Consider the following 24,202-nt stretch of genomic DNA (forward strand, 5'->3'; position numbering starts at 1 on the left):
ATTAATTATTTCTTTAATCATGTTTCTGCATTCATGGTAAACTTAATTAAGAAAAAGCAGGGTGAAAATCCAAATTTACAAAAGGATAAATAAAAACAGAATTTACCGCAACTCTTATAATGTTTAAAAGTTCTATTTGTTTAAAAAAAAAAAGTTGTGTACTCTTCTTTCCAAGGACACTCTTTTATTATATTAAAACTCCAGATCTATAATCCTAAGATTTGTATTGGTTTAGCCATCAGGTGTTAATGCTGATTCTGAACTTTCCCATCACCACCTGCTTCATGGTGCATTGAAGGTGGGTAGAAAAATAAGGATTTTAGTTCTTTTGCTCCTTTGCTCTGGGACCTTGCCAAGACTCCCTTCCTTTCTGAGCCTTCACTTCTTCCTCCATAATGGTCTGCAATGACCCTTTCAGCTCTAATATTCTATGATTTTATGAAGTACATCTAGCTATTAATAAATTAATTAAAGCCAAATAAGCTTGGACTTAGGTTGATCTTAGGATTTGCTGTCCCCATGGTCAGAGTTCCATTTCCCCCTCTTAGAGCTGGTCCAGATGAACTTAGCTTCAATCTTTCACTACTTTCTAAATCTTCCTTGAACCCCTGTCAAAGGGCCCAGCTCTGGAGACAACTTGATCCTTTGAACACTGACATTAGTAGCATCCAAGTTCTAATTACCTTCCCCTTTCCTATATTGCCATTCCTATCTTTGAATGCCTCTTTCCAGCCTCTGCTTCTCCCTTTTTCCTCCACGTATTCTAGTCATCACAAGTACCTTTCCTTGAGCTTGTTCACAAAGGACAAAATAATATACAAACTCAGAACTGTCACATCAGGAGAAGGTCATTAGTTGTGGCTGCACAAGAAAATTTCCTAGCCTGAGACTAGATGCTGTTATAATTCCTAGCCTAATCCCTTTGTAGACCAGCCCTGATTCTCCTTTAGCCTGGAGCAATCTAGATTTGTTCCCTTCATTTTCCCAGACTAGAATGCTCTCATCCCTAGCTAAATATGAAATTCATCTATCTATTAAATATTGTCTAGACTGAGATCTTTGAGTCATTCTCTTAATCTAAGCCTCACTCTTACCCAGTTTGAATGTCTTCTTATGATACCGGGAGAGCTAAGGTCAAGAACAGCTAAGTACAGGGGCAGCTAGGTGGCACAGTGGATAGAGCACTGGCCTTGGAGCCAAGAAGACGATTTGACTTTGGGCAAGTCACTTAACCCATTGCTTTACAAAAATCCCCCAAAAAAAGAATGGATGAGTACTTCAAAGTACTTTAATTTACTTATATCTTACTCTTATCAAAGAAGTATAGCGCATATGCAAAAAGACTGGAAATCTACTTGATACAAATAGAATACAGCCTTGGTAGGAGGTAAGTGTACCCCAAAGAGAAAGGGGAAACAGGAAAAGAAATGATTTAGTTGTGAAATATTCAAAGGTCTATCATTTGGAAAAGGGGTTTGATTTGTTTTTGTTGGTCCCAGAGTGCAAAACCTAAAGCAACAGAAGAGAAGGGAGAGAAAGATTTGTAGAAAGGATAATTTTGGCTCAATAAAAAGAAAAACTTTGGGGGCATCTAGGTGGCGCAGTGGATAAAGCACCCAGGAATACCTGGGTTCAAATCCGGTCTCAGACACTTAATAATTACCTAGCTGTGTGGCCTTGGGCAAGCCATTTAACCCCATCGCCTTGCAAAAACCTGAAATAAAAAAAATTAAAAAAAACTTTTTAGCAATCAGAACTGTCCCAAAGTGGAATGATCCGCCTTAGACAACAGTGAACTTCCCATCATTATAAGTCTTCAAGAAGAAACTGAATGATCACAGTTAGGGAAGGTGTGGAGATTCCTGTTCAAGGATAGTTTGGACTATACAATCTCTCAAGTCTTTTCCATCTCTGGGATTCTGTAATTCTCAGTGGAGCTGAACCCATTATGAGGAACCAAATACCTACTGACTAAAAGAACTTGTGACCTAGTTCCTTACTAATTCCCCCTTTTAGCTACCAGCTACGGATTGAATGCATGCTGCTCTGTGAAGAGACCATCATCATATTGGATATGATCCAACCAAAAGCTAAGGTCATCCGTAGGGCCTGTGAAAGTAAGTGGAACCACTGGGGCCTAAGAGGGTGGGACTTGTGTGTGGACTCCAAAACTGTATGGATACAGGTTCAAAAGCTATCATTTCTTCACTCTGAAAAAAGGAAACAGAAAGAAGACAAATAAAATATGTAAGAAAATATAATTCATAAGCCACCTATCTGTTTTCATATCTGCTACTCCTACTATAAACACTGATCATGTCATTGGACCCTTTGACCCTGAACTTCTGACATATATAAAATGATCTCAAAACTCCTCCCAACTCTATATACTGTGATTCTTTGAACTATTTCATAAAAGAATATCAGCAAGTTCCAGAAGGGTTTAGATAAATTCCTGATGACAAATCAGTAAGACATTATTAAAGAATATTTATTATGTTTGAGGACATCCCTGACCCATGAGGACAACTGCATCCTCTCCAACCTATCCTTTCAGGGCCCTTGGCAAAGATCATGAGCAGACCCTTGATAGTTTTTTTGGGGTATCTGGAAAGCAGATTTGTTCACAGAAATGAATCATTAAAAACACCCCTTGCTCTGCAGGTCTTCTCACCAGTCAGCGTTTGCCAGTTTTCTGCCAACTGATTCTCAAAATTGGAAATTTCCTCAACTATGTAAGTTGCCTGCCAACCCACTACAATTCACTGTACTGTCTTGCCTCATCCCTGCTTATTATGGGAGCCTTAGTAATGGTTTTCCTGTTCTCTTTCAGGGGAGTCATACAGGAGATGCTGATGGTTTCAAAATCAATACCCTGCTCAAACTCACAGAAACCAAGGCCAACCAGAGCCGTGTGACCTTGCTACATCATATCCTAGAGGTAGGGATCTTGGAGACCATGTCAAACATTCTTTGGTGGAGCTTAGTTCTCCACATTCATAACTGCTACCCAATAAAAAGATGGTGGTGGTGGTGGTGGTTGGGTTTGTTGTTGTTTTGGATTTTTTTTTAATCAGACATTTGATTTGATTGGTACAGGGAGCTTCTGAGAAAGGGCTAGCTCCTCAGTCAAGTAGACTGGCACTTTCTCTGGTCTTAAAGAGTTGCCTAGAATCCTGAGAAGTTATACTGGTTGAACTTACCTAAAGTCACACAGCCAGTATATGTCCTTGAGTCTAGTTTTCTAGACTTTAAGGACAGAATTCCATCCACATGACCCTTCTGTCCATCTACAGAAGTTGAAGCATAGGTCATAAAGTCTCCACAGTCAGGCTTTTCTATTCTTTTTACTGTCTTCCTGCCAGTGTCCTAACCTCCCAGCTTCTGGAAATTCACTTCATCACATCATGTTAGAAATGGAAGAGACCTTAAAGACTCTGGACCAGAACAGGCTATTGTGCACATTGACAGACATAACCATGATAAAGTTTTCCCCCTTTTCCCTACACAGCATCAGAAAGGAGAGTTCCATCTAAAATGGGGCTCAGAAATAACTGATACAAAGGCAACAAGTATTAATAAAACATCAGCTTTTTTTCAGATTTTCTGGTCCATTCCATTTTAAAGATGGGAAATTTAAAGCCCTCAGTGAATCAGTGGCTTGGCCCTTAATTAGTTCTGAATTTAAGAAAGGCTCTCCTCCTCGAGGGGCTATTTTCCTTTTTTGCACAGTGAGGCAGTTGGACTAAGCAGTTCCCAATGTTCATCTCCTTTAGCTCCAACATTTATGAGCAGTCACCAGAAAGCTTTGTGAGGGGCTGAGCTGACTGTGCTAGATGCTGCATGAAGAATTTCATGGCCCCAGTCACTGTCCTTCCTGGAACTCAAAGTTAAGAAAGTTGTGCTGACTATACCCATCAGAGATCAGGTAGACTGACTAGCCACAAGTAACAGTCATCCAGATGACCCCTCTCCACAAATAGGCCAGAAAGTTACCTTGGAAGGGCAAGGGGCTGGGGTGACTGAGAAAAATGATGCAATGGAATGGAGTTGAAAATAAAATTTTTCTACAAATGAGTGGTTTTCTGGTTCACATTAGGGGCAAAAAGTCATTAAAGGAAGCCCATATCCAGATCAAACAGGCTCAGGGAATATAGCAGCTCTCACTCTAATGGTTAATCCAGTATGGCCTCAGAGAGGAGTTAGGTTTGGAGGCATTTAAGGGAAAGGATGCTTTGTCTGAAATTCAATGTGCTATATGTGAGCAGTGTATTGGGTGCTAGGGAAAATTTTCGTTGTACAGAGGACACTGTTCTCATCTTCACTGATGCTGAAATATTCCTGTTCTTTTCCAGGAAGTGGAGAAAAATTATCCTGACCTCCTACAACTCCCCAGTGACCTAGAGCACATCTCCCAGGCAGCAGGGTAAGAAACTACCCTGGCCATTGCTGTAGCTCCCATATCCAAGAAGAGGAGGGTTTGGCTTCACCTGGATCACTTGGTATCATTCAGAAGAAAAGCACTTTCACTCATCTTCTGAGCCTATATTTGGATCCTAAACAATTTCCCCATCTGGGAGAGCATGTAGTCATGCTTTTTTTCAATTTTTTATTAAAGATTTTATTTATTTTGAGTTTTAGAATTTTTCCCCTAATCTTACTTCCCTCCCCCACCCCCCACAGAAGGCAATTTGCCAGTCTTTACATTGTTTCCATGTTGTACATTGATCCAAATTGAGTGTGATGAGAGAGAAATCATATCCTTAAGGAAGAAACATAAAGTATAAGAGACAGCAAGATCAAACAATAAGATATCAGGTTTTCTTCCTAAATTAAAGTTAATAATCTTTGTTCAAATTCCACAATTCTTTCTTTGGATACAGTTGGTATTCTCCATTGCAAATATGCCAAAATTGTCCCTGATTGTTGCACTGATGGAATGAGCAAGTCCATCAAGGTTGATCATCACCCCCATGTTGCTGTTAGGGTGTACAGTGTTTTTCTGGTTCTGCTCATCTCACTCAGCATCAGTTCATGCAAATCCCTCCAGGCTTCCCTTAATTCCCATCCCTCCTGGTTTCTAATAGAACTATAATGTTCCATGATATACATATACCACAGTTTGCTAAGCCACTCCCCAATTGAAGGACATTTACTTGATTTCCAATTCTTTGCCACCACAAACAGGGCTGCTATGAATATTTTTGTACAAGTGATGTTTTTACCCTTTTTCATCATCTCTTCAGGGTATAGACCCAGTAGTGGTATTGCTGGATCAAAGGTATGCACATTTTTATTGCCCTTTGGGTATAGTTCCAAATTTCTCTCCAAAAAAGGTTGGAAGAGTTCACAGCTCCATCAGAAATGTAATAGTGTCCTAGATTTCCCACAACCCTTCCAACATTGATCATTATCCTTTCTGGTCATATTGGTCAGTCTTAGAGGTGTGAGATGGTACCTCAGAGAAGCTTTAATTTGCATTTCTCTAATAAGTAATGATGTAGAGCAGTTTTTCCTATGTCTATGGATTGCTTTGATCTCCTCATCTATAAATTGCCTTTGCATATCCTTTGATCATTTGTCAATTGGGGAATGGCTTTTTTAAAAAAATATGACTCAGTTCTCTGTATATTTTAGAAATGAGTCCTTTGTCAGAAACATTAGTTGTGAAGATTGTTTCCCAGTTTACTACATTTCTTTTGATCTTGGTTACAGTGGTTTTATCTGTGCAAAAGCTTTTTTTAATGTAATCGAAATCATCTAGTTTGTTTTTAGTGATGTTCTCCATCTCTTCCTTAGTCATAAACTGCTCCTCTTTCCATAGACGTAACAGGTAAACTAGTCCTTGATCTTCTAATTTGCTTATAGTATTGTTTTTTTATGTCTGTATCCTCTATCCATTTGGATCTTATCTTGGTATAGGGTGTGAGGTGTTGGTCTAATCTAAGTTTCTTCCATACTAACTTCCAATTTTCCCAGCAGGTTTTATCAAAGAGAGAATTTTTATCCCAATAGCTGGACTCTTTAGGGTTTTGTTTTTGTTTTTGTTTTTTAGGTTTTTGCTAGGCAAATGGGGTTAAGTGGCTTGCCCAAGGCCACACAGCTAGGTAATTATTAAGTGTCTGAGACCGGATTTGAACCCAGGTACTCCTGACTCTGGGGCCGGTGCTTTATCCACTGCACCACCTAGCTGCCCCAGATTCTTTGGGTTTATCAAACAGCAGATTACTATAATCATTTCCTACTATTGCACCTAGTCTATTCCACTGATCCACCACTCTATTTCTTAGCCAGTACCAGATAGTTTTGATGACTGATGCTTTATAATATAATTTTAGATCAGGTAGGGCTAAGCCCCCTTCTTTTGCACTTTTTTTCATTAAATTCCTGGAAATTCTTGATTTTTTTATTTCTCATATGAATTTGCTTACAACTTTTTCTAATTCATTAAAGTAATTTTTTGGAATTTTGATTGGTAGGGCACTAAACAGGTAGTTTAGTTTGGGTAGAATTGTCATTTTTATTATCTTAGCTCTACCTATCCATGAGCAGTTGATATTTGCCCAGTTATTTAAATCTGATTTAATTTGTGTGAGAAATGTTTTATAATTGTTTTCAGAAAGTTTCTGAGTCTGCCTTGGCAAATAGACTCCCAGGTATTTTATATTGTCTGAGGTTACTTTGAATGGGATTTCTCTTTCTAGCTCTTTCTGCTGTATCTTTCTAGTCATATATAGAAAAGTTGAGGATTTATGAGGGTTTATTTTATATCCTGCAACTTTGCTAAAATTGCTAATTGTTCCCAGTAGTTTTTTGGATGATTTCTTGGGATTCTCTAGGTATACCATCACGTCATCTGCAAAGAGTGAGAATTTTGTCTCTTCCTTCCCAATTCTAATTCCTTCAGTTTCTTTTTCCTTCTCTAATTGCTGAAGCTAACACTCCTAATACGATATCGAATAGTAGTGGTGATAATGGGCATCCTTGTTTCACCCCTGATCTTACTGGGAATGCCTCTAGCCTCTCCCCATTGAATATAAGAGCATGTAGTCATTTGAAAGCTATTTGTAGCAGGTCCTAATCCTAATGCTTCTAATGACTGACTGTGACTTTAATAGTCCTTAGTTAAGTCCTTAGTTTTCTCTTCTCTAAAATTGAGTGGGTTAGACTAAGTTCATTTCCATCTGACATTCTGTCACTTTCCACTTTCCTTTGCACATTATTCCTTTGATTCTCAAAATAGACCCATTTTCCCCATCTGTAAAATTGTCAGGGAGAGATTGTAGTGTTGGTTAATGATCTCTAGCTATTACATTTTACAACTCTCTGACCCTCAGTTTCTTTATCTTAAGATGGGGGAAGGGGAGAGGATAAGCCAGATATTAGGAGATGGGAAATAGGCCTTCCCAGCGTTAAAGCATATTGTCTCTGACTTGTATTCTCACACTGAGGTCCTTCTTCCATCCCACCCCCCTTCACTGCCTCTCAGGATCAATATTGATGTCATCCACTCAGAAGCCAGCACCAACCTGAAGCAATTGCTAGAAATGGAGCGGAAGGTATCTTCAGGGATTCCTGAGGTTCAGGAGCAGTATGCAAAGCCCCTCCAGGCAAGTGACCAGCAGTTGAATTTGGGAGGTTGATGTAGACTCATGAGTGATGGGCACAGTCCAAAGGAGGCATAGGTCAGGATGTGTTGGATTGGGAGAACAGCTTTTGGAGAGCACCAGACATGGATGGAAACTGAGGGAAGGAGCTGGGAAGACAGATAACCTGAAAGAGAGAAAGATAAAAAGACAGTAATGTAAAAAGGAAAGGGAAAGTCTGGTGCCCTGAGGGCTCTTCAATAAGTCTTTCCTGAACTCCTAGGTCCAATGGGGGGGGGGGGAGGGGGAGGCACAAAAAAACAAAATAAACAGATCTGGGCAAGTGACAGAACCAAAGATCCCAAAAGTCAAACTACAGGGGTTAGAAGTGAAGAAGAACTGAACCATGAGTGAGTTGTTCCTAGCAGTGACCTGAGGCCTCTTCAGACCTTGTTCTGTGTCTTTAGCAAGTAGGGTATGGGTTTTACCATCAGCTGCTATCCAAGGGGAGGGTTCTTTTGAACGTATGATGCATTTTTAGGAACAACTCCTTCTATATACTTATCTAAGGACCCTGTGTCTGGGAAGAACCAAGCACTAGATAAAAGTTGCAGAGATCCTGTGAGGCAAGATTTCCTTTACATTCAGAGCTATCCAGAAGCAGAGTAAGCATCTGAGACAATGACATCAAGAAATAAGAAGTTGTTTAAGCTGAGTTGTTGGGGATGTCATCAAGAAAGTTCACTTAGGAGAGGGTAGGAGAGAATTTTAGATGCCTTCTGAAATCTTGTCTGACCCAAAGATTCTACCAGTGATATATAGGTAAATGTTTAAAACAACTGACTCTCCAAAGGGAAAAATAAGTGCACAGAAAACACACTCTTAAGTTTAATGTGCTTTATTAGCATTTTATCAGTCACTTTATTAAGTCTTTAGACAATCAACAAAATAATAAATCAACCTGATTTGTAGCACCGATTTCCCAAGATGTAAATGCTCACATTAGAAATTTAATAATCACCTCTCTCAAGCTGGTATAGGCTAGCTCTAGCATACAAATGTAATCATAAATTGCAGAAAGGCCAGTTTTGATCCAGGGTAAAACCTCTCTAGAACTGAAAACAGTCCCCAAACTAGATGGAGCAGATCTCCTGGCAGAATTAATACAATTCATGTGTGGACTGTTGAAGGGGGGTGGTCCTCAGACAAAGCTGAATTGGGAATGAATTACTCTTCCCCAGGATAGCATCTCAGCTTCCAGAGAATTAGAGGAAGAATTTAAGGTCATTGAGAGGAAGAAGGAGGAGCTGGCTGACTACCTCTGTGAGGATGCCCACAAGCTCTCTCTGGAGGACACTTTTAACACCATGAAGACATTTCGAGAACTTTTCATCAGAGCCCTGAAGGTGAGTAATCAATGAACAAGGGAAAACTTTTATTTCATGCTACAATTACAAATTCAAATTGCACAGATATCCATTTGGTACTTGCTGGTACCAAAAACATTTACTGGGTACTTTTGAGACCCTCTATTCAAATAAATTTAGTTAGGTAGGTAGGTAGATAGATAGATAGGTAGATAGATAGATAGATAGACAGATATCACAGATTATGATTAGATTAGAAAGATGATTAGAATAGATAGGTTAAGCATTGACTGCTCTAAGTAGCACAGTGGATAAAGTGTCAGACCTGAAATCAGGAAGACTCCTCTTCTGAGTCAAATCTGACCTAGTTATGGACCCTGAGCAAGTTACTTAATGCTGTTTGCCTCAGTTTCCCTATCTGTAGAATATGCTAAAGAAGGAAGTGGCAAACTCTAGTATCTTTGACAAGAAAACCCTTTTGTTTTGGGGGTCACAAACTCAGATATGAGTGAAATTATAAGAAGACCATTCAAATCTGACCTCAGATACTTACTGTGTGATCCTGAGCAAGTCATTTCACTCTGCTTGCCTCATTTTCCTCATCTGTAAAATGAGCTGGAGAAGGAAATGGCAAACCACTCCACTATCTTTGACAATAAAACCCCAAATGGGGTCCTGAAGAGTCATACACATTTGAACAATGACAATATTGTATTGGGCACTAAATGCTGAACATACAAAACCAAATAAGTGAGATACACCACATTCATGATCCCTGACATCTACAGGCTACTCATAACTTCCTTGAACCCTTTCTTAGCTTTTATATCATTTCAGCTTCACAGTATCCCCTGTTGGGGAAGGAAAGCAACGATTCTGAGCCCCGTATTTGCTGCTAAGGAGGCACACAAAGGGACAAATTTGCCCAAATTGGCAGAATTAGTCTAGAACTCCCCACTTGCATAGTCTAAAGGGATTTGGGGTGTTATCCTGGCTCTGATGCTCCCTCACTGGCCAAGTTATCTAGGGCACATTATTTCCCCTCTCTGAGGCTGTTCTCTAAAACCTTCTGCCTCAGAAGGCTGTGAAGAAAATATTTCATAAGCTATAAAGCACAATGGAAATTTGAATAGTTGACCATTTATTATAGAAATGGGATCTTATATTTTTTGAGAGGCACTGTAACATAGAAGATAGAAGGCTGACCCCAGAGTCTGAAAGATCTAGATTTATATGCTGCCTTATCTCTCAGTTCCTATGAACAACCAACCCTCCAAGTCTGTAACTTTCAGATGAATCCCACTCTGGATCGGTAGAGGACAACTCCACACTTGGAACTGCCTACACCAATAAAATCTTTTCCATTCTACTCCAAAGCTGTTATCAGGGGAGCTCTGGATTCCTGGGCTACTTGTGATAATGAGATCAATGGCCTGTGTGATCATAGTGGCTTCTTTACTTAATCTGACAAGTTGTATCTACCCAAAGGATTGCCTCAGCATCAGGTAGATCACTCTGCTTCCTCACAGGCTCTTTTCTAGACCCAGGAAGTTGAGGCATTGATACCAGCATCATTAGGACACCTTAGATAAAGACTGAGGTGCCAGGCTGGGCTCCACTGGAAAGAGCTCTGCAGACATGGTGTCTGCACCTCTCAGACAGAGAGCCCTCCATAGACAGCCCTTACGGTCAGGGAGCCCACTGAGTCAGACAGACTTATGGAGACAGGTTCCCTGCCTATCTTAGACAGTCAGAAGGCCATAAACATTGTGGTCTCTGCCCTGCCTTTAAAGAGATCACCATCTGACAAATAAATCTGTGCAAATGAGATCCCATTCCATTTTGGCCAGTAAGCATTTATCAGACGCTTATTGTTTCTCTGTGCTATATTGACACATAAATGGTTTTTGCCCTCAGAGAGCTCATCATCTAAGAGGAGTACACAGCTATATTTATATGGGACACAAAAACAACTAAATAGAAACATAGCAGTGATTGAGAGAAGAGCAGCACTGGGAATCAGAATATCCATGTTCTAGACTCACTAACTTGCTTGTTTGACCCTAGACAAGTGGTTTTCTCTCTCTTGGTCTCATTTTTGTCTTCTGAAAATGAGAGTGCTAACCAGATAGTTTCTTAAGACCTCTGACATTCTAATAAGCTATAAATAGGCATCTGTGACAAAACCCAAAGCCCCAGGCCAGGCCCATGGAGATTCATCACTGACAGAAGTCCTTTTCTCCTTCTCTCTCTTTGTTATTAGGAGAACAAGGACTGGAAAGAACAGGCGGTAAAAGCAGAGAAAAGGAAGAAGCAGCTAGAAGCTGAAGAAGCCAAAAGGCCCCGGGGGGAAGATGGAAAGATTGGTAAGCATGGAAACCAGGGCCATGGGGAATCTGGGCCAAGTAAGCAGCTTAGGCTAAAGGGTGGGGAAGAATCCTCTCCTTCTACTATTCTAAAAGCCCAAACCCAAGTTTTCTCAGCCAAGACCAAGACTTAAGATTTCCCAAACCACTCTCTACAAAGCTCATCTTATCAAAGCCCCCCCCTCCCCAGTTAATTCTGCCAGTGATTCCAGCAACCCCTCATTCTTGCCCAACCTTACTCACTGAAAATTATTTATTTTTTTCCTAAATAACCTTACATCATTTTACTTTTTAGGTTTTTGCAAGGCAAACAGGGTTAAGTGGCTTGCCCAAGGCCACACAGCTAGGTTATTATTAAGTGTCTGAAGCCGGATTTGAACTCAGGTACTCCTGACTCCAAGGCTAGTGCACCACCTAGCCACCCCTCATTTTTATTTTTTTAAAGAAAGATTTTATTTATTTTGAGTTTTACAATTTTGCCCCTAGTCTTGCTTCCCTCCCCCCACCTCCAACAGAAGGCAGTCTGTTAGTCTTTATATTGTTTCCATGGTATACATTGATTTAAGTTGAATGTGATGAGAGAGAAATCATATCCTTAAGGAAGAAAAATAAAGTACAAGCGATAGCAAAATTACATAATAAGATAACAGGGTTTTTCCCTAAATTGAAAGTAATAGTCTTTGGTCTTTGTTCAAATTTCACAATTCTTTCTTTGGATACAGTTGGTATTCTCCATTGCAAATATACCAAAATTGTCCCTGATTGTTGCACTGATGGAATGAGCAAGTCCATCAAGGTTGATCATCACCCCCATGTTGCTGTTAGGGTGTACAATGTTTTTCTGGTTCTGCTCATCTCATTTGGCATCAGTTCATGCAAATCCCTCCAGGCTTCCCTGAATTCCCATCCCTCCTGGTTTCTAATAGAACTATAGTGTTCATGACATATACATATATATATATATTATATATATATATATATATATATATATATATATATATATATATATATATATATATATACACACACACACCACAGTTTGTTAAGTCATTCCCCAACTGAAGGGCATTCACTTAATTTCCAATTCTTTGCCTTACATCCTTTTTAGATTCTCTTCCTCCCCTTGGGAGTTCCTGGAGGGCAGAGGTCATATTCCTTCCTCCCCTTCAGATTTGGGGGAGAAGTTGTATCTGCTACTCTTTTGGTCTCAGAGACCTCAAGACTGGGCAGGCTCTATCTTTAGGGTGACTGGGGGATATCTGGGATTTCTATAGTTCGTAAGGGAATCGTGAAACAAGAGGAAGTGTGTGTCATCGACGCCCTCCTGGCTGATATCAGGAAAGGTTTCCAGCTGAGGAAGACTGCCAAAGGCAAAGGAGACTCAGAGAATGGTCTAAAAGTGGCCCCTGCTGAAACCTGCAAGGAAAAAGAGGCTGGTAAGATACGGCTCCTTTGCTCTCTTGAAGGCAAACCCCTTGTCAACCTGCCCATCTTTCAGGACTCAAATCTCCCTCCTCCGTGAAGCCTTCCCTTCTCATACTAAACCAGACCTGGATTCTAATCCTGGCTTTTGTCCCCAATTCATTGTGTGATCTTGAACAACATTTTGCCTCTCTTTGCCTCAGTTTCTCTTTCTATAAAATGAGAAACTTGAAGGAAATGGTTTCCAACTTCCTTTCTAGTTCACAGCCCTATATAATTCTAGATCCTACAATTTGTATTGTTAAGATTTGGAGACTCTCTGATTATATGTGTGTGTGTGTGTGTGTGTGTGTGTGTCCAGGTTGGGAAATCCCTGAGGAAAAAGCTTAAATCTCCTCAATTTTGTAAACTCCCCAAAAGTAGGAGAGTAGGAGTTGGATCTGATCCAGAACCTCTCTTTATTCCCTCAGACTGTACACAGAGCAGGGCTCAAGAAGACTGGGTTGGTTGGTTGGTTCCTAGCTTGAATTTTTGCTCCCTGTGCCCTGCCATTTTTTCTGTTTAACCTTTTGTTCTAATGAGGAATTCCTCTTTGAGTCCTGAAGTTACCCTTTCATTAGGAGGAAGGTATGGGAGAGGAGCATAGAGGAAAGGAAGCCAAACCACCACCAGATTTCTTATTCCCTGTTATTCTAACTAACTTTACCAGGAGAATGGAAAGCATCTTAGTTGCAACTTAGCAAGTATTCTAAAGCTGTCCCTGAGGTCAGGGTATCTTCATAGGCAGCCCTCCAAATCCAGCTCCACAGACAAGCCATATTGGGGCTCCAAAGTTTCCTAGCTCTCTGATAGGGATGCCCAGACAGGTTTCACCCTCCCCAGGGTTCTGAACCTTCAAAGAATCAGACAGTTCACTCAGAAAAGCACAATGGGAATAGAACCCGTCCCAAATCTAGGCCATTGACCCGGTCCAAGTTACCTCCCTTTTATAGCACCAGGAGAATGGTCTCATCCACATTCTGTCTCTGCAGAGCTGCCAAGCTCACAGGTGTCAGCAGTCTGCTCATGAAATCTCTGAAATTTTGTCCATAATTACCCCCAGGTGATATAATTAATGACCAGCTGACAACTCCAGGCTGGTATATATGCCAATTTAGCCTTGACCTTGGATTCATTTTCTTGTATTGATAGCCCCTCACTAAAACCTCAGAGGCTTGCCAAGCTCTGGCTCTGTTCTGTTTTTCTACATCACTAATATGGACAGCTAGATGCCAAAGTGGAGAAAGTGGAGTTAGAAAGACCTGGATACAAATCAGATACTAACCAGTTGTGTAACCCTGAGCAAGTCACTTAACTGTTATCTGCCTCAGTTTCCTCAACTGTATAAACAAAGATAACAGCAAATTTTTATCATAATAATTATAAATTATGATAAATATTATCACAAGGATCATGATAGTGAACCAAATGAAAAAACATGTAAAGCACTTTGTAAACTTTAAAGTGCTACATAAATTTCTTGTACTATTTTTTATCATTGTCATTATTAAGGCCCTATTCATATTAATTTCAAGGGCACCCAGAGAAAGAAGTAATAAATAAGAATTTGTATAGAATGATTTTACATATTTACATCTAATGGTAGCCATCCCTGAGGTGAGTGGGGGGGCATGGGGGGAAGAAGGTTCTATGATAATTTAGGGGCAGCTAGATGGCAAAGTAGATAGAGCACCAGCTCTAGAGCCACTTACTAGCTGTGTGACCTTGGGCAAGTCATTTAACCCTGATGGCCTCACATCTAGGGCCATCTCTTGTCATCCTGACCCATATCTGGCCCCTCGACCCAGATGACTGGAGGAGAAAGTGAGACTGGAGACTTAGCACTACACCTACCCCTCACTCAAATCCACATACCCTCATTTCCATGGTGTCATGATCTTCTTCAAGAACAAAGGACAAAACAACAACAACAAACAGAATAACAAGTTATACATGATAGATTTGCCATTTAATGTGCAATCATCTTTTTTTATTTCTATTCCAATATGTTATGGAAATGCTTGTTTTATTTCTTAAGTTCTGAATAAAATATTTAAAAAATAAACCCACCTCCTCCCCGTTCTGAAGATGTCAATAATAGATTAACTGGAAGTACTCTTCAAGGGTAAGCACCAATCTAATCAGACTGAACAGTTCAGTAGCAGACAACATTGTGTATTACCCACAAACTCAAGAGTTAGCTTTGGTTCATGTGACACAGTGGAGAGAGTTCTGGAACAGGAAAATTAGGATTTAACTAACTCTGCCTCTAGCTTACCTATCTGACCTCAGGCAAATCCTCAAGTATTTCTAGGCCTCTGTTTTCTCAGTTGTAAAATGGGGGGATTCAACTAGGTGACCTTGAAGGTTCATTCATGGTCATCTAGCTCTCCTGATGTAGATATAGATGAAGTTGAATATGCTTCCCCGAGGATTTCTTTTGCCATTGATCACACACTCAATGTAAATTAAGTGAAGTGGGTTCCCTGAGTTGAGAACTTGGATCCCTCCTTGTAGCCCACTCTTTCATCAAATGCTCTGAGTGGCTTTTTTGTCTTACTATCCAAAGACAAAACAATTCCTGATTGGGGAGACTCTAAGATTAGTTGGAAACTCAACTCATATAAAATGAGGGTACTTCAAGACTGTATGGTTAATAGGAGATCCCTGAAAGGAGAGCTCAGTGGAGGTGAAATGTAGCCAGGGCAGGTTTCCTAGAGAAAGTGGCATTCAAGTTAGACCTTGGGGTGGGGAGCTGAGATAAAAGAGGGAAGAGACATTCAGCAATTACATGAGTGAAGGATGATTGATATACAAATAATAATCTCATAGGGTACTGTGGACATGGCCATATTGAGCTTTCTCCCTAGAATAAAACCAAGTGAAAGAGTGATTCAGCACCATCCCCATTTCTAGAATGGTTATACCTTTCCTGACATTCTTATGTTTATTCTTAGCAGCCATAAAGGATGCTGGCAAGAGCTCCAAGTCTGAACAGGGCTTTGACCTTGCTGCTGCTGCTGTTGGAGAGACCTGCAACCAGGACTACCCAGATGGTCCTGGGTCTATTGGTGGAATCTCCAAAGGAAACTCTGAAGTCAGTGGTCATGACAATCCAGGCCCAGAGGATAACAAAGCTTCTACTCCAAGCTTTTCCAGTGACCCTCAAATAGTGCTTCTTGATGACTCCAAGACTCTGAAGCCCATCAAGTTTTCCAGTGGCTCTTTCCCTTCAGGCATGGACATAGGCAGTGAGGTTGATGCCACCAGAGCAGAGGATCAAACTGCAGAACACCAGGCTGGCAGAACAGCCAAGGGACCTGAGAGTGGCTATCAGAGATCAGAGGATGCAGATCCAACTCCTCCAGAGGTGGAGGAGGAAGAAGAAGATACAGCACCAGACTCAGTCCTAGACACATCTTTGGACAGATCTTTCTCTGAAGGAGCTATTACTGACTCCTCAGGCTCTGGAACCCTTCCTCGATCCCAGGAACGGACCAAGAAGGGATCTGGGAAGCGGAGGAAGAAGAGGCATTCTAGGAGCCATGAAGGTAACTTCTTTTGTCCATTTCCAGGCCCTTTCCACTAAGTCAGAGAAGTTGATTGTATGGTCATATGGCATCTGGTCTTCCTAAGGTATCTGGTGATACCAACCAGAACTCAGTTCTCAGCTAGAAGACAGTTAAGCTCTGACTCTACCTGCAGAATGAACCCAGATCTCAGCCAGCCGCTCAGAAATACATCTTTGGTCACAAGAAAGATCAGGCTCAGTAAAGACCCTCCACCTACCATCAGCTAGGTAGTACCATGCTAGACTAGGAGTTTGGAAGACCTGCAGTTAGATCCTAGCTCAGACACTTACTAGCAGTATGACCCTAAGCAAGCCATGTGACCTTTCTCAACCTCAGTTTCCTCATCTGCAAAATGGGGCTAATCACAACACCTACTTCCCAGGGTGGTTGTGAGGCTCAAATGGGATAAGTTTTGCTTTAAGTTTTTAAAACACCATGTAGATGCCAACTTCATTTCATGTCATTTTCATACATGAAGGTCAACACCATTTCAGATACTAATTGTGATCTTCGTTGCCTTTCCCCTTGTCTCTTAGATAGGGATTCATGGCTAATAGAACTCTCTCATATTTCAGTGTGAATGGAAAGGATCATAAATACACACACACACACATACAGTGTGGCAGTGACATAAAGTGGATAGAAGGGGGGATGCTCTTGTGGCCAAGAAACCCTTGAGCTCTAACCCACCTTAGTCACTTACTTGATTCTAGGACATGTCATTAAAACCTCTCTCAGTCTCAGTTTCTTCATCTGTAAAATGAGAATGACAATGTAGTTTACTCACTGCTTCACTCATAGGACTATTACAAAGCTCAAATAACAGATAAGGTGCTTTTCAAATTTCAGTAAATATCCAGTACTCACTTGCCACCTTATATACTTTTCAGCTCTTATTGCTCTCCAGACCTAGCTTAGAAAAAAGACTCAAATTGTTCACTGAACTAAGGACTAGCCTCTGCATTTAGTAGTCACTTGTTAAGAGTTTATTGAATTATGGGCAGAGATGCCCATAATATTTCCAAGCATTGCCCTAGTTCAATTTAAATATAATTGATAAATATGTGATAAAATAGCAAAATAAATTAAAATTTAGTTAATATGTGGCCATTATGCATATGAATTAGTGGCCCCATTTCTATTTGAGTTTGACATCACTGGTGTAGAGTTCCATTTGTTCTCCTTTGTTTTCCTGTCCTTAAGGAGTTTGCCATCTCAAACAGTACTACAAGTACCTTTTTTTTGCTTTATTTTGGGGAGTTTTTTGGCTCTATGTGACAAGGTATTTCATGTGTCTTTTATTCAAAAGCAGAGGTTGACTTTGATTCTGGAGATCATAAAACAAAATGGCCTTGTGTGGTTCAGTGAGGTAGGTAAATGGTCAGATATACTGCTTCTTGTCGACTAACCTGGGTGGCGATGGTGGGACGGTGCTCTCCCCAGTCCTGTGTCGACGATTCTCCACTAACGTAGTGCTTCTTCCCCTGGGAGGCAGCAGGTTTTTCTGCTGGTGGCAAACATGTGCTGTAGGTGGCCAATCAAACTCTTCTTCCTCATGTTTCCCTCATTCCTTATCTTCTACTCTCTCTGATCCCCCAGATGAGGAAAAGATTGCTGGTTATCTTAAAATACCAACATTTTTATGTTACAATAACCACTGGTCTCTCTTGCTGATTGTTCCTCTTCTGCACTGAGGTGATTGCAACTCCAGGTTCTTCCTCATGCTAGTTCTTTCTGTCCTAGCCTATCACTGCAAAGCTTTATTGAATGGATTCACCAAGAGGAAACTGAGGTTCCAAGGGATTATGATTTGTTTAGGGTCCCAGAAGCAGTAAGTAGCAAGTCTTTGTTTTGAATCTAGGTCCTCTCAAATCCAAACCCAGTGGTCTATTCCATGATGTCAACTAAATATCTGGGTTTGAATTTCTGCTCTGATACTATGTCTTCTTGGGAAAGTCTCTTTCCTTTCCTGAACCTCATTCTCCTCAAATATGAGGACGTGGAGGGTGTTTCTAAGATCCTTTCCATCAATCTAAGAATGGGAAGTAAAACAATCTAAAGTTGAATGAAATTGTACTCTGATTTTTGCTGGAAAATTGTGAAACCATTTATTCAGGCTGAAGCAGAGTCAGAAGTGCAGCATCCTTGTGTCCCCGTCTTGTTGGCTCAAAGTTTCCACTAACAAGGGGGTCTTTCCCCACTGCAGTCTGTGCTGCCTCTCCTACTAGGAAACTGATGGTTCAGCAGCATGATGAAGATGGAAAGGAGAGACAAGTCACTCTTAACCAAACTATTTATTCTTCTTTCCCTACAGGTATCAGGCCCAAGGCCATAACCAAATGAGGAATACTGGAGAAAGAGGCTGACTTCATGCATGCTCTCTGCTGCAGTGGAATCCTGGGACTGAGGACACATACCACAAGGGAGGGGGGTGGGAGGGCACATGGAGAGTTTCAGGGACAGACATTCCTATTCCTTGCAAGTTTAAGGCTAGGGATAGAAACTCTAGAGCTCTGTGCCTTACACTCAAACCCAGGGTGATGTCTGCTGAGCTTGCTAAACAGTGACACCCCAGAAACAGAAGACAGTGGATAGAGCTTGCCTTGTCCACAGGACAACACCAGGCAGCTTCTTTCCAGTTTAGATAGCAACTAGAGATAAGTGCTCTAGCCACCATCTTGTTTGGATGGTGGAACCCAATCCCAGACCTACCACTTAAGTAAACTAGCAAGCCTACCCACACCCCAAACCCCAAACCAAAGTACAGTGTCCTCACTCCCTTCCATTAGTTCTTTTTTATAAGTACCCCTGGGGTAAAGGTTTAGTATTAATGTTCTCTTTAATTTTATTATTAAAAGACAGTGGGATGGGGAGACAGGAGAGGCAAGGAGATGTTGATATTTGCTGGTGATGAGCTTCCAATGAGTTTCTGTGGCAATGGGGCAATTAAAAGATTTTTCAGTTTCACAAAATGCCTCTGACCTTCCTATCTTAGCTTTTACTCTCTGGCATGTATTGCTTTGTAAATATTCATTCCTTTAGAATTAAAATAACCCAACTTTCATGTTTATAGTACATTAAGATTTACATAGCACTTCCCACAACAGCCTTGGGGGGGATAGTGCAAGTATTATTCCCATTTGGCAGATGAGGAAATTGAGGCTCCAAGAGTATCCTATTGAGGACTATTCTAAATGAGAGGTGAATTTTGATGGGGAGTTGATTTTCCTCCATTATCCACTTGCTTTCTTGGATCAGAGCAATACTGGCAGGCAATGTCCTCTTTAACTTTATTATTAAAAGACGGTGGAGTGGGGTAGGGAGTCAGGAACGATAAGGTGAAGGAGAGCAGAGGGCAACCTCCTAGATTCTAGGTTTTTTGAGTTTCATCCAACCTAGAACTAAAATTTTCACCTCTCCCCATTAGCACAGCTGAGAGACTAAGCAACAAATTTCATTTTTCAACTCAAAAAAGAACTGTCTATAGCAACCTTAGTTTGTGGGACTTCTTGATGAAGAGTCAACATCCAGCATAAAAGTGGATTAGTATGATTGAGAAAGGCTGGTAGACAGAACGAAGTCTGAATGTGAACTTGATGTTTAGTGTTCTCCATCTATGACCCCCTCTAGGCTGGCCACACAATCTTCCAAAATTATTCTAAGAAATAAAATTTTTACATATTCCTTTGGAGTAAGTGTCAAATCTCATTAAGGCAAAGTGAGCCCATCCATCTGGATACATCCTTTACCCAAATACTGAAGTACACCATCCTCCATGGTGCAGGGGATACCTACAAGTGGTGGAGGTGGGGGGGTGTCTTCTCATGGCCTTGACTGTGGACACTGATGGCTTAAAAAATCCCCAAACCTTTTTTTCCACAAAGCCAAAAACCTAAGTCCCTTGCATACCCACTACTTTAAGGATATCTGAAGATCACTATTTGGAGGGCTTAGTGGTAGTAATAGGAAGATTTCCTTTCCTCTGAATATTGGGGAATGATCCTGCATTAGTGAAAGGAGTTCAGTTCACAGAGGGAGAAGTCCTATGAATTACAGCATCAACTCCTATCCCTTTTACTTACACCTCCCTCCCTATAACTTTAGTGATAGGATTTTTCTTTATCAATCAACTCCAAGATCTAGTCTTTAAACCCTCTTTGAACTCTTTCGGGAAGATCTCTGCTTCCTGAGAAGAGAGACTTGGGTCTTCATAAACTTAAAAGTGTAAGAACTAAATAGGATCCAAGAAATAAAGGGATAAAGAAACTTGTGCCTAGAGACCTATTGTAAATCAAAAATGGTAAATTCAAGTCAGAATCATTTAAAAAGAGATGCAAAATAACCAAAGGTAGCAGGTGAGAGAATGGAGTTCCTTTTTCTATTGTAGATTACAAAGTGCTTTCTTTACTACAACCATCTGAGGGATGGAGTGGGAATATTAGCTTCATTCTACAGATGAGCAAACTCCAGAGAGCAGAAGTAATCTGCCTAAAGTTACAGAAATAGTATCCTGACCTAGGTCCTTGACTCTCAAGATTAGGGCTCTTTCTATTACTCTCTGCTTCCTGAGAGGGCTATGTGCTATCTGAAGCTTTGCATAGAGCTGAAAGGGATCTTCTAGTCTCAGATCTGCTATTTTATAGATAAGGAAACTGAGGCCCACAGAAGTTAAGATGCTTGCCCAAGGTCACACGTTGTCAATGGTATTGGGGAAGTGAAGAATTTTATTAATATCCATCTTTCTGCTGGGCTTACGGCTTCCTATAGAAACAGGTCCATATATCCCCAATATCATCTTAACTCCTGCTCAGGCCATAGGCCTACTGGATAGAAGAGGGCAATTCTAATTCTAGACCTGCATGTGACAGGTCTGACCCCCAGCTGTTGGATCCTGCCTGGCCATTTTTAGAAAAGTTCTTTCCCTCTCATTGGCTCAGACCGGCTGTTATTTGAGGCCATGCTGTGGATACCCCTGAGTCTTCCTGAAGCAGAGGGTTGGACCTTATGACCCAACCCCAAATCCTTTTGGTCCTAGGTTTGAGCTACAGGCTTTATTTATGCCTATGCCCTTTGTCGTGAATTCTGCATATGTTGCCTGTAACAACCTGTGTACCCCATAACTCTTTTTAGCTCTAACCTTTTGTGTTTAAATAAAGTCTTCTTTGTGACTTTGCTGATGGTCTGTGCAAGCTCTATCATGTCACCCTCAGTTCTTGTAATCTGTTCCTTCCATAGTCTGTACCCCATTACCCAATGCCTCCAGGAACACCATTTGTGACAACTGCCTGTGTTTCCACCAATACTTATGTTCTTTGAGAGTCTCATGTCTCCACAAATGCTTTGTACCTCCTAGAACACATTGTTCTTTCCTAACATGTGACTTGGACCTTTTATTAACTGCTTCCTCGAATGCCTCCTGGTCCCCATAACCCTCTCTGCTTTCCAAGGCAGACTTTCCAATGCCTCCCACAATCTAAGTTCCCCTTAGGACTTCCTTTTCAAAATGCTATTACTTCCCTCGGACACTGTGCCTCCTAAAATACGCTGTATCTCCTTGATGCCCTTAATTTGCCATGTCACTTCTAATTTCTGTGTTTCATCCCAACACCCTGTCTCCTCAAATACCTTGTGCCTCCACTAATGTTCTATGATGCCCACAACACCTTGACACCATACCCCTCACCCGACTCAGCTTCTGTCTTTCATAATGTGCAGTTTAGTGGGAAGAGTGTGAGACCCAGAATCAGGACTCACTGGGGTTCAAAGCCTGCCTCTGATACTCATTATCTATATGACCTTGGACAAGTCAGTTCATCTTTATGCCCTCATAATTTTATCTGTAAAATGGGAGTCATAGGGGTGGCTAAGGTGGGGCAGTGGATAGAGCACCAGCCCTGGAGTCAGGAGTACCTGAGTTCAAATTCGGCTTCAGACAACCTAAGTGTGTGGCCTTGGGCAAGACACTTAACCCCATTGCCTTGCAAAAAAGCCTAAAAAAAAAAAAAAGAGTCATTCCTGCAAAAGTCATTGCAGTGGGTTCTTTCTGCCTATGTTATCTTTTGTTCCTTTAAACTCTTTGCTCTGGTGAGCTCACATGCTCTTACAAGTACTATTATCTCTTTGCAGGTAACTCCCAAATCTATATGTCTAGCCCAAACTTGTTGCCTAGTTTAGAACTCTGGTCCAGCTTTGCCAACATCTCAGAGGTACCCCAAGGCAAATTTAGCACATTCCCACCTGATACAATTTTCCTGATTTCTATTGATTGTGGTTTGCCACCTCAGAGTCATCCTTGACTTCCATAAAGTCTTCTTTGTGACTTTGTTGATGGTCTGTACCAGCTCTATCATGTCACCCTCAATTCTTGTAATCTGTCCCTTCCACAGTCTGTGCCCCACTACCCAATGCCTCCAGGAACACCATGTAGGAATCAGATAGCAGATTGAATTCACCTCTTTACTTCCAGTGCTCTTTCCTCAATGCCACCCGAAGAGCACCAGGAAAGGTCTGGAGCAGTAAGAGAGGTATAGGGCACTCATGGAGACACAGGACTTTTGGGGAGACAATTTGCCATGTGATCCTACATTGCACTAGTCACTAACTGCTGCCCATCTTTTCTTTAGTTGCAGAATAAAGGGGGTAAACAAGATGACTTCAGTTACAAATCTATGATGGGGTTTTTTTCCCACTAATACTCTGAACCTTGGATGGTGTCTTGTGCTCCTCTAGTAATCCAAGCTGATCATAATGCCCTGCACCATTTGTGACAACGGCCTGTGTCCCCATGTCCATCCAGATCTTTTCCCTTAAAAGGCCCACCTCATATCAGACCTTCATCACCTGATCTATCATAATTGGCTTTCTAGCTTACAACCTTCCCCCCTCCCCAATCCATCTTTCTTATGCCAAAATTATCTTCCTAGGGCATATATGAGGCCATGTCCCTCCCATGTTAACTAAATAAGAATTTCTCAGGCAATGCTCTACCTCCCAATCAAGCTCCTACTTAATTTTTTTCTGGCTTGTTTGGCATTTTCCCCATCATGTACTGATTCCAATTAAATTGACCTGTGTCCCCAGTATTAAGCATTTTTTTCCACTTCCAGACTTTTCACACTTTTTTTTTGCCTGTAATGTACTCCTCCCCACCTTCACCTTTACTTCTGAGAATTCCATCCAATTCAGCTTAGCTCCCACTTTCTCTAGAAAACCTTTTGTGAATGCCATCCTTCCTTCAGATGACAGTATTCTTTTGTTCAAATTATTTATCTGTACAGATGTTGTGTCCTGAAGGCAGGGATTTCCTTTATATTTTGCCTTTATATCACCAATATTTAGCACAATCCTTTGTACATAATAAATGCTTAATAAATATTTAGAGAAGTAAAAAAAACCTTAAAAAATATTTAGAGAAGTAAATGGAATTATGGTCCTCGATTCTTTTGCTTTTCCTATTTCCCTATTATCTTGTGCTTCCCCAAACTCCTTAGACCTCCCCAAATAGTAGTTAAATACCTACTGTATGCAAAAAAATTGTTCTAGATGCTGGGAATCATAGATCAAAAATATGAGCCTCTGCCCTTGAGGAGTTTAACATTCTACTGGAAAGCCCTTAGCTTCCCCTCACACTCTCTGTCTTCTCTAACATCCAATGGTTTCTTCTACTACACTGTCTCCCCAAAAGTCCTGTGTCTCCATGAGTGCCCTATGCCTCTCCTACTGCTCCAGACCTTTCCTGGTGCTCTTTGGGTGGCACTGAGGAAAGAGCACTGGAAATAAAGAAGTGAATTCAATCTGCCATCTGATTCCTACATTGGGCAAGTCACTAACTGCTGCCCATCTTAGTTTCT

At 41.0% G+C, this 24,202-nt stretch overlaps 1 protein-coding gene across 5 annotated transcripts in view; it reads left to right on the forward strand.

Moving 5' to 3' along the window:
* Positions 1 to 20,036, forward strand: part of INF2 (inverted formin 2) — an 85,071-nt gene extending 65,035 nt beyond the window's left edge. For 2 of the 5 annotated variants that reach the window (XM_074213228.1, XM_074213227.1), the window contains 11 exons: positions 2,017 to 2,117; positions 2,665 to 2,735; positions 2,834 to 2,941; positions 4,356 to 4,426; positions 7,490 to 7,610; positions 8,828 to 8,992; positions 11,217 to 11,319; positions 12,594 to 12,755; positions 15,738 to 16,331; positions 17,662 to 17,721; positions 18,667 to 20,036. In XM_074213228.1, coding sequence (XP_074069329.1) covers positions 2,017 to 2,117; positions 2,665 to 2,735; positions 2,834 to 2,941; positions 4,356 to 4,426; positions 7,490 to 7,610; positions 8,828 to 8,992; positions 11,217 to 11,319; positions 12,594 to 12,755; positions 15,738 to 16,331; positions 17,662 to 17,720 — 1,555 coding nt within the window. In that variant the 3' untranslated portion in view covers position 17,721; positions 18,667 to 20,036. The remainder of the gene's footprint in view (positions 1 to 2,016; positions 2,118 to 2,664; positions 2,736 to 2,833; positions 2,942 to 4,355; positions 4,427 to 7,489; positions 7,611 to 8,827; positions 8,993 to 11,216; positions 11,320 to 12,593; positions 12,756 to 15,737; positions 16,332 to 17,661; positions 17,722 to 18,666) is intronic. The other 3 variants (XM_074213230.1, XM_074213229.1, XM_074213231.1) reach the window with 3 other exon arrangements.
* The last annotated feature ends 4,166 nt before the right edge of the window (positions 20,037 to 24,202 follow it).

Source organism: Macrotis lagotis, chromosome 1 (genome assembly GCF_037893015.1).
Source record: "Macrotis lagotis isolate mMagLag1 chromosome 1, bilby.v1.9.chrom.fasta, whole genome shotgun sequence".
In the NCBI taxonomy this organism is placed as follows: domain Eukaryota; kingdom Metazoa; phylum Chordata; class Mammalia; order Peramelemorphia; family Peramelidae; genus Macrotis; species Macrotis lagotis.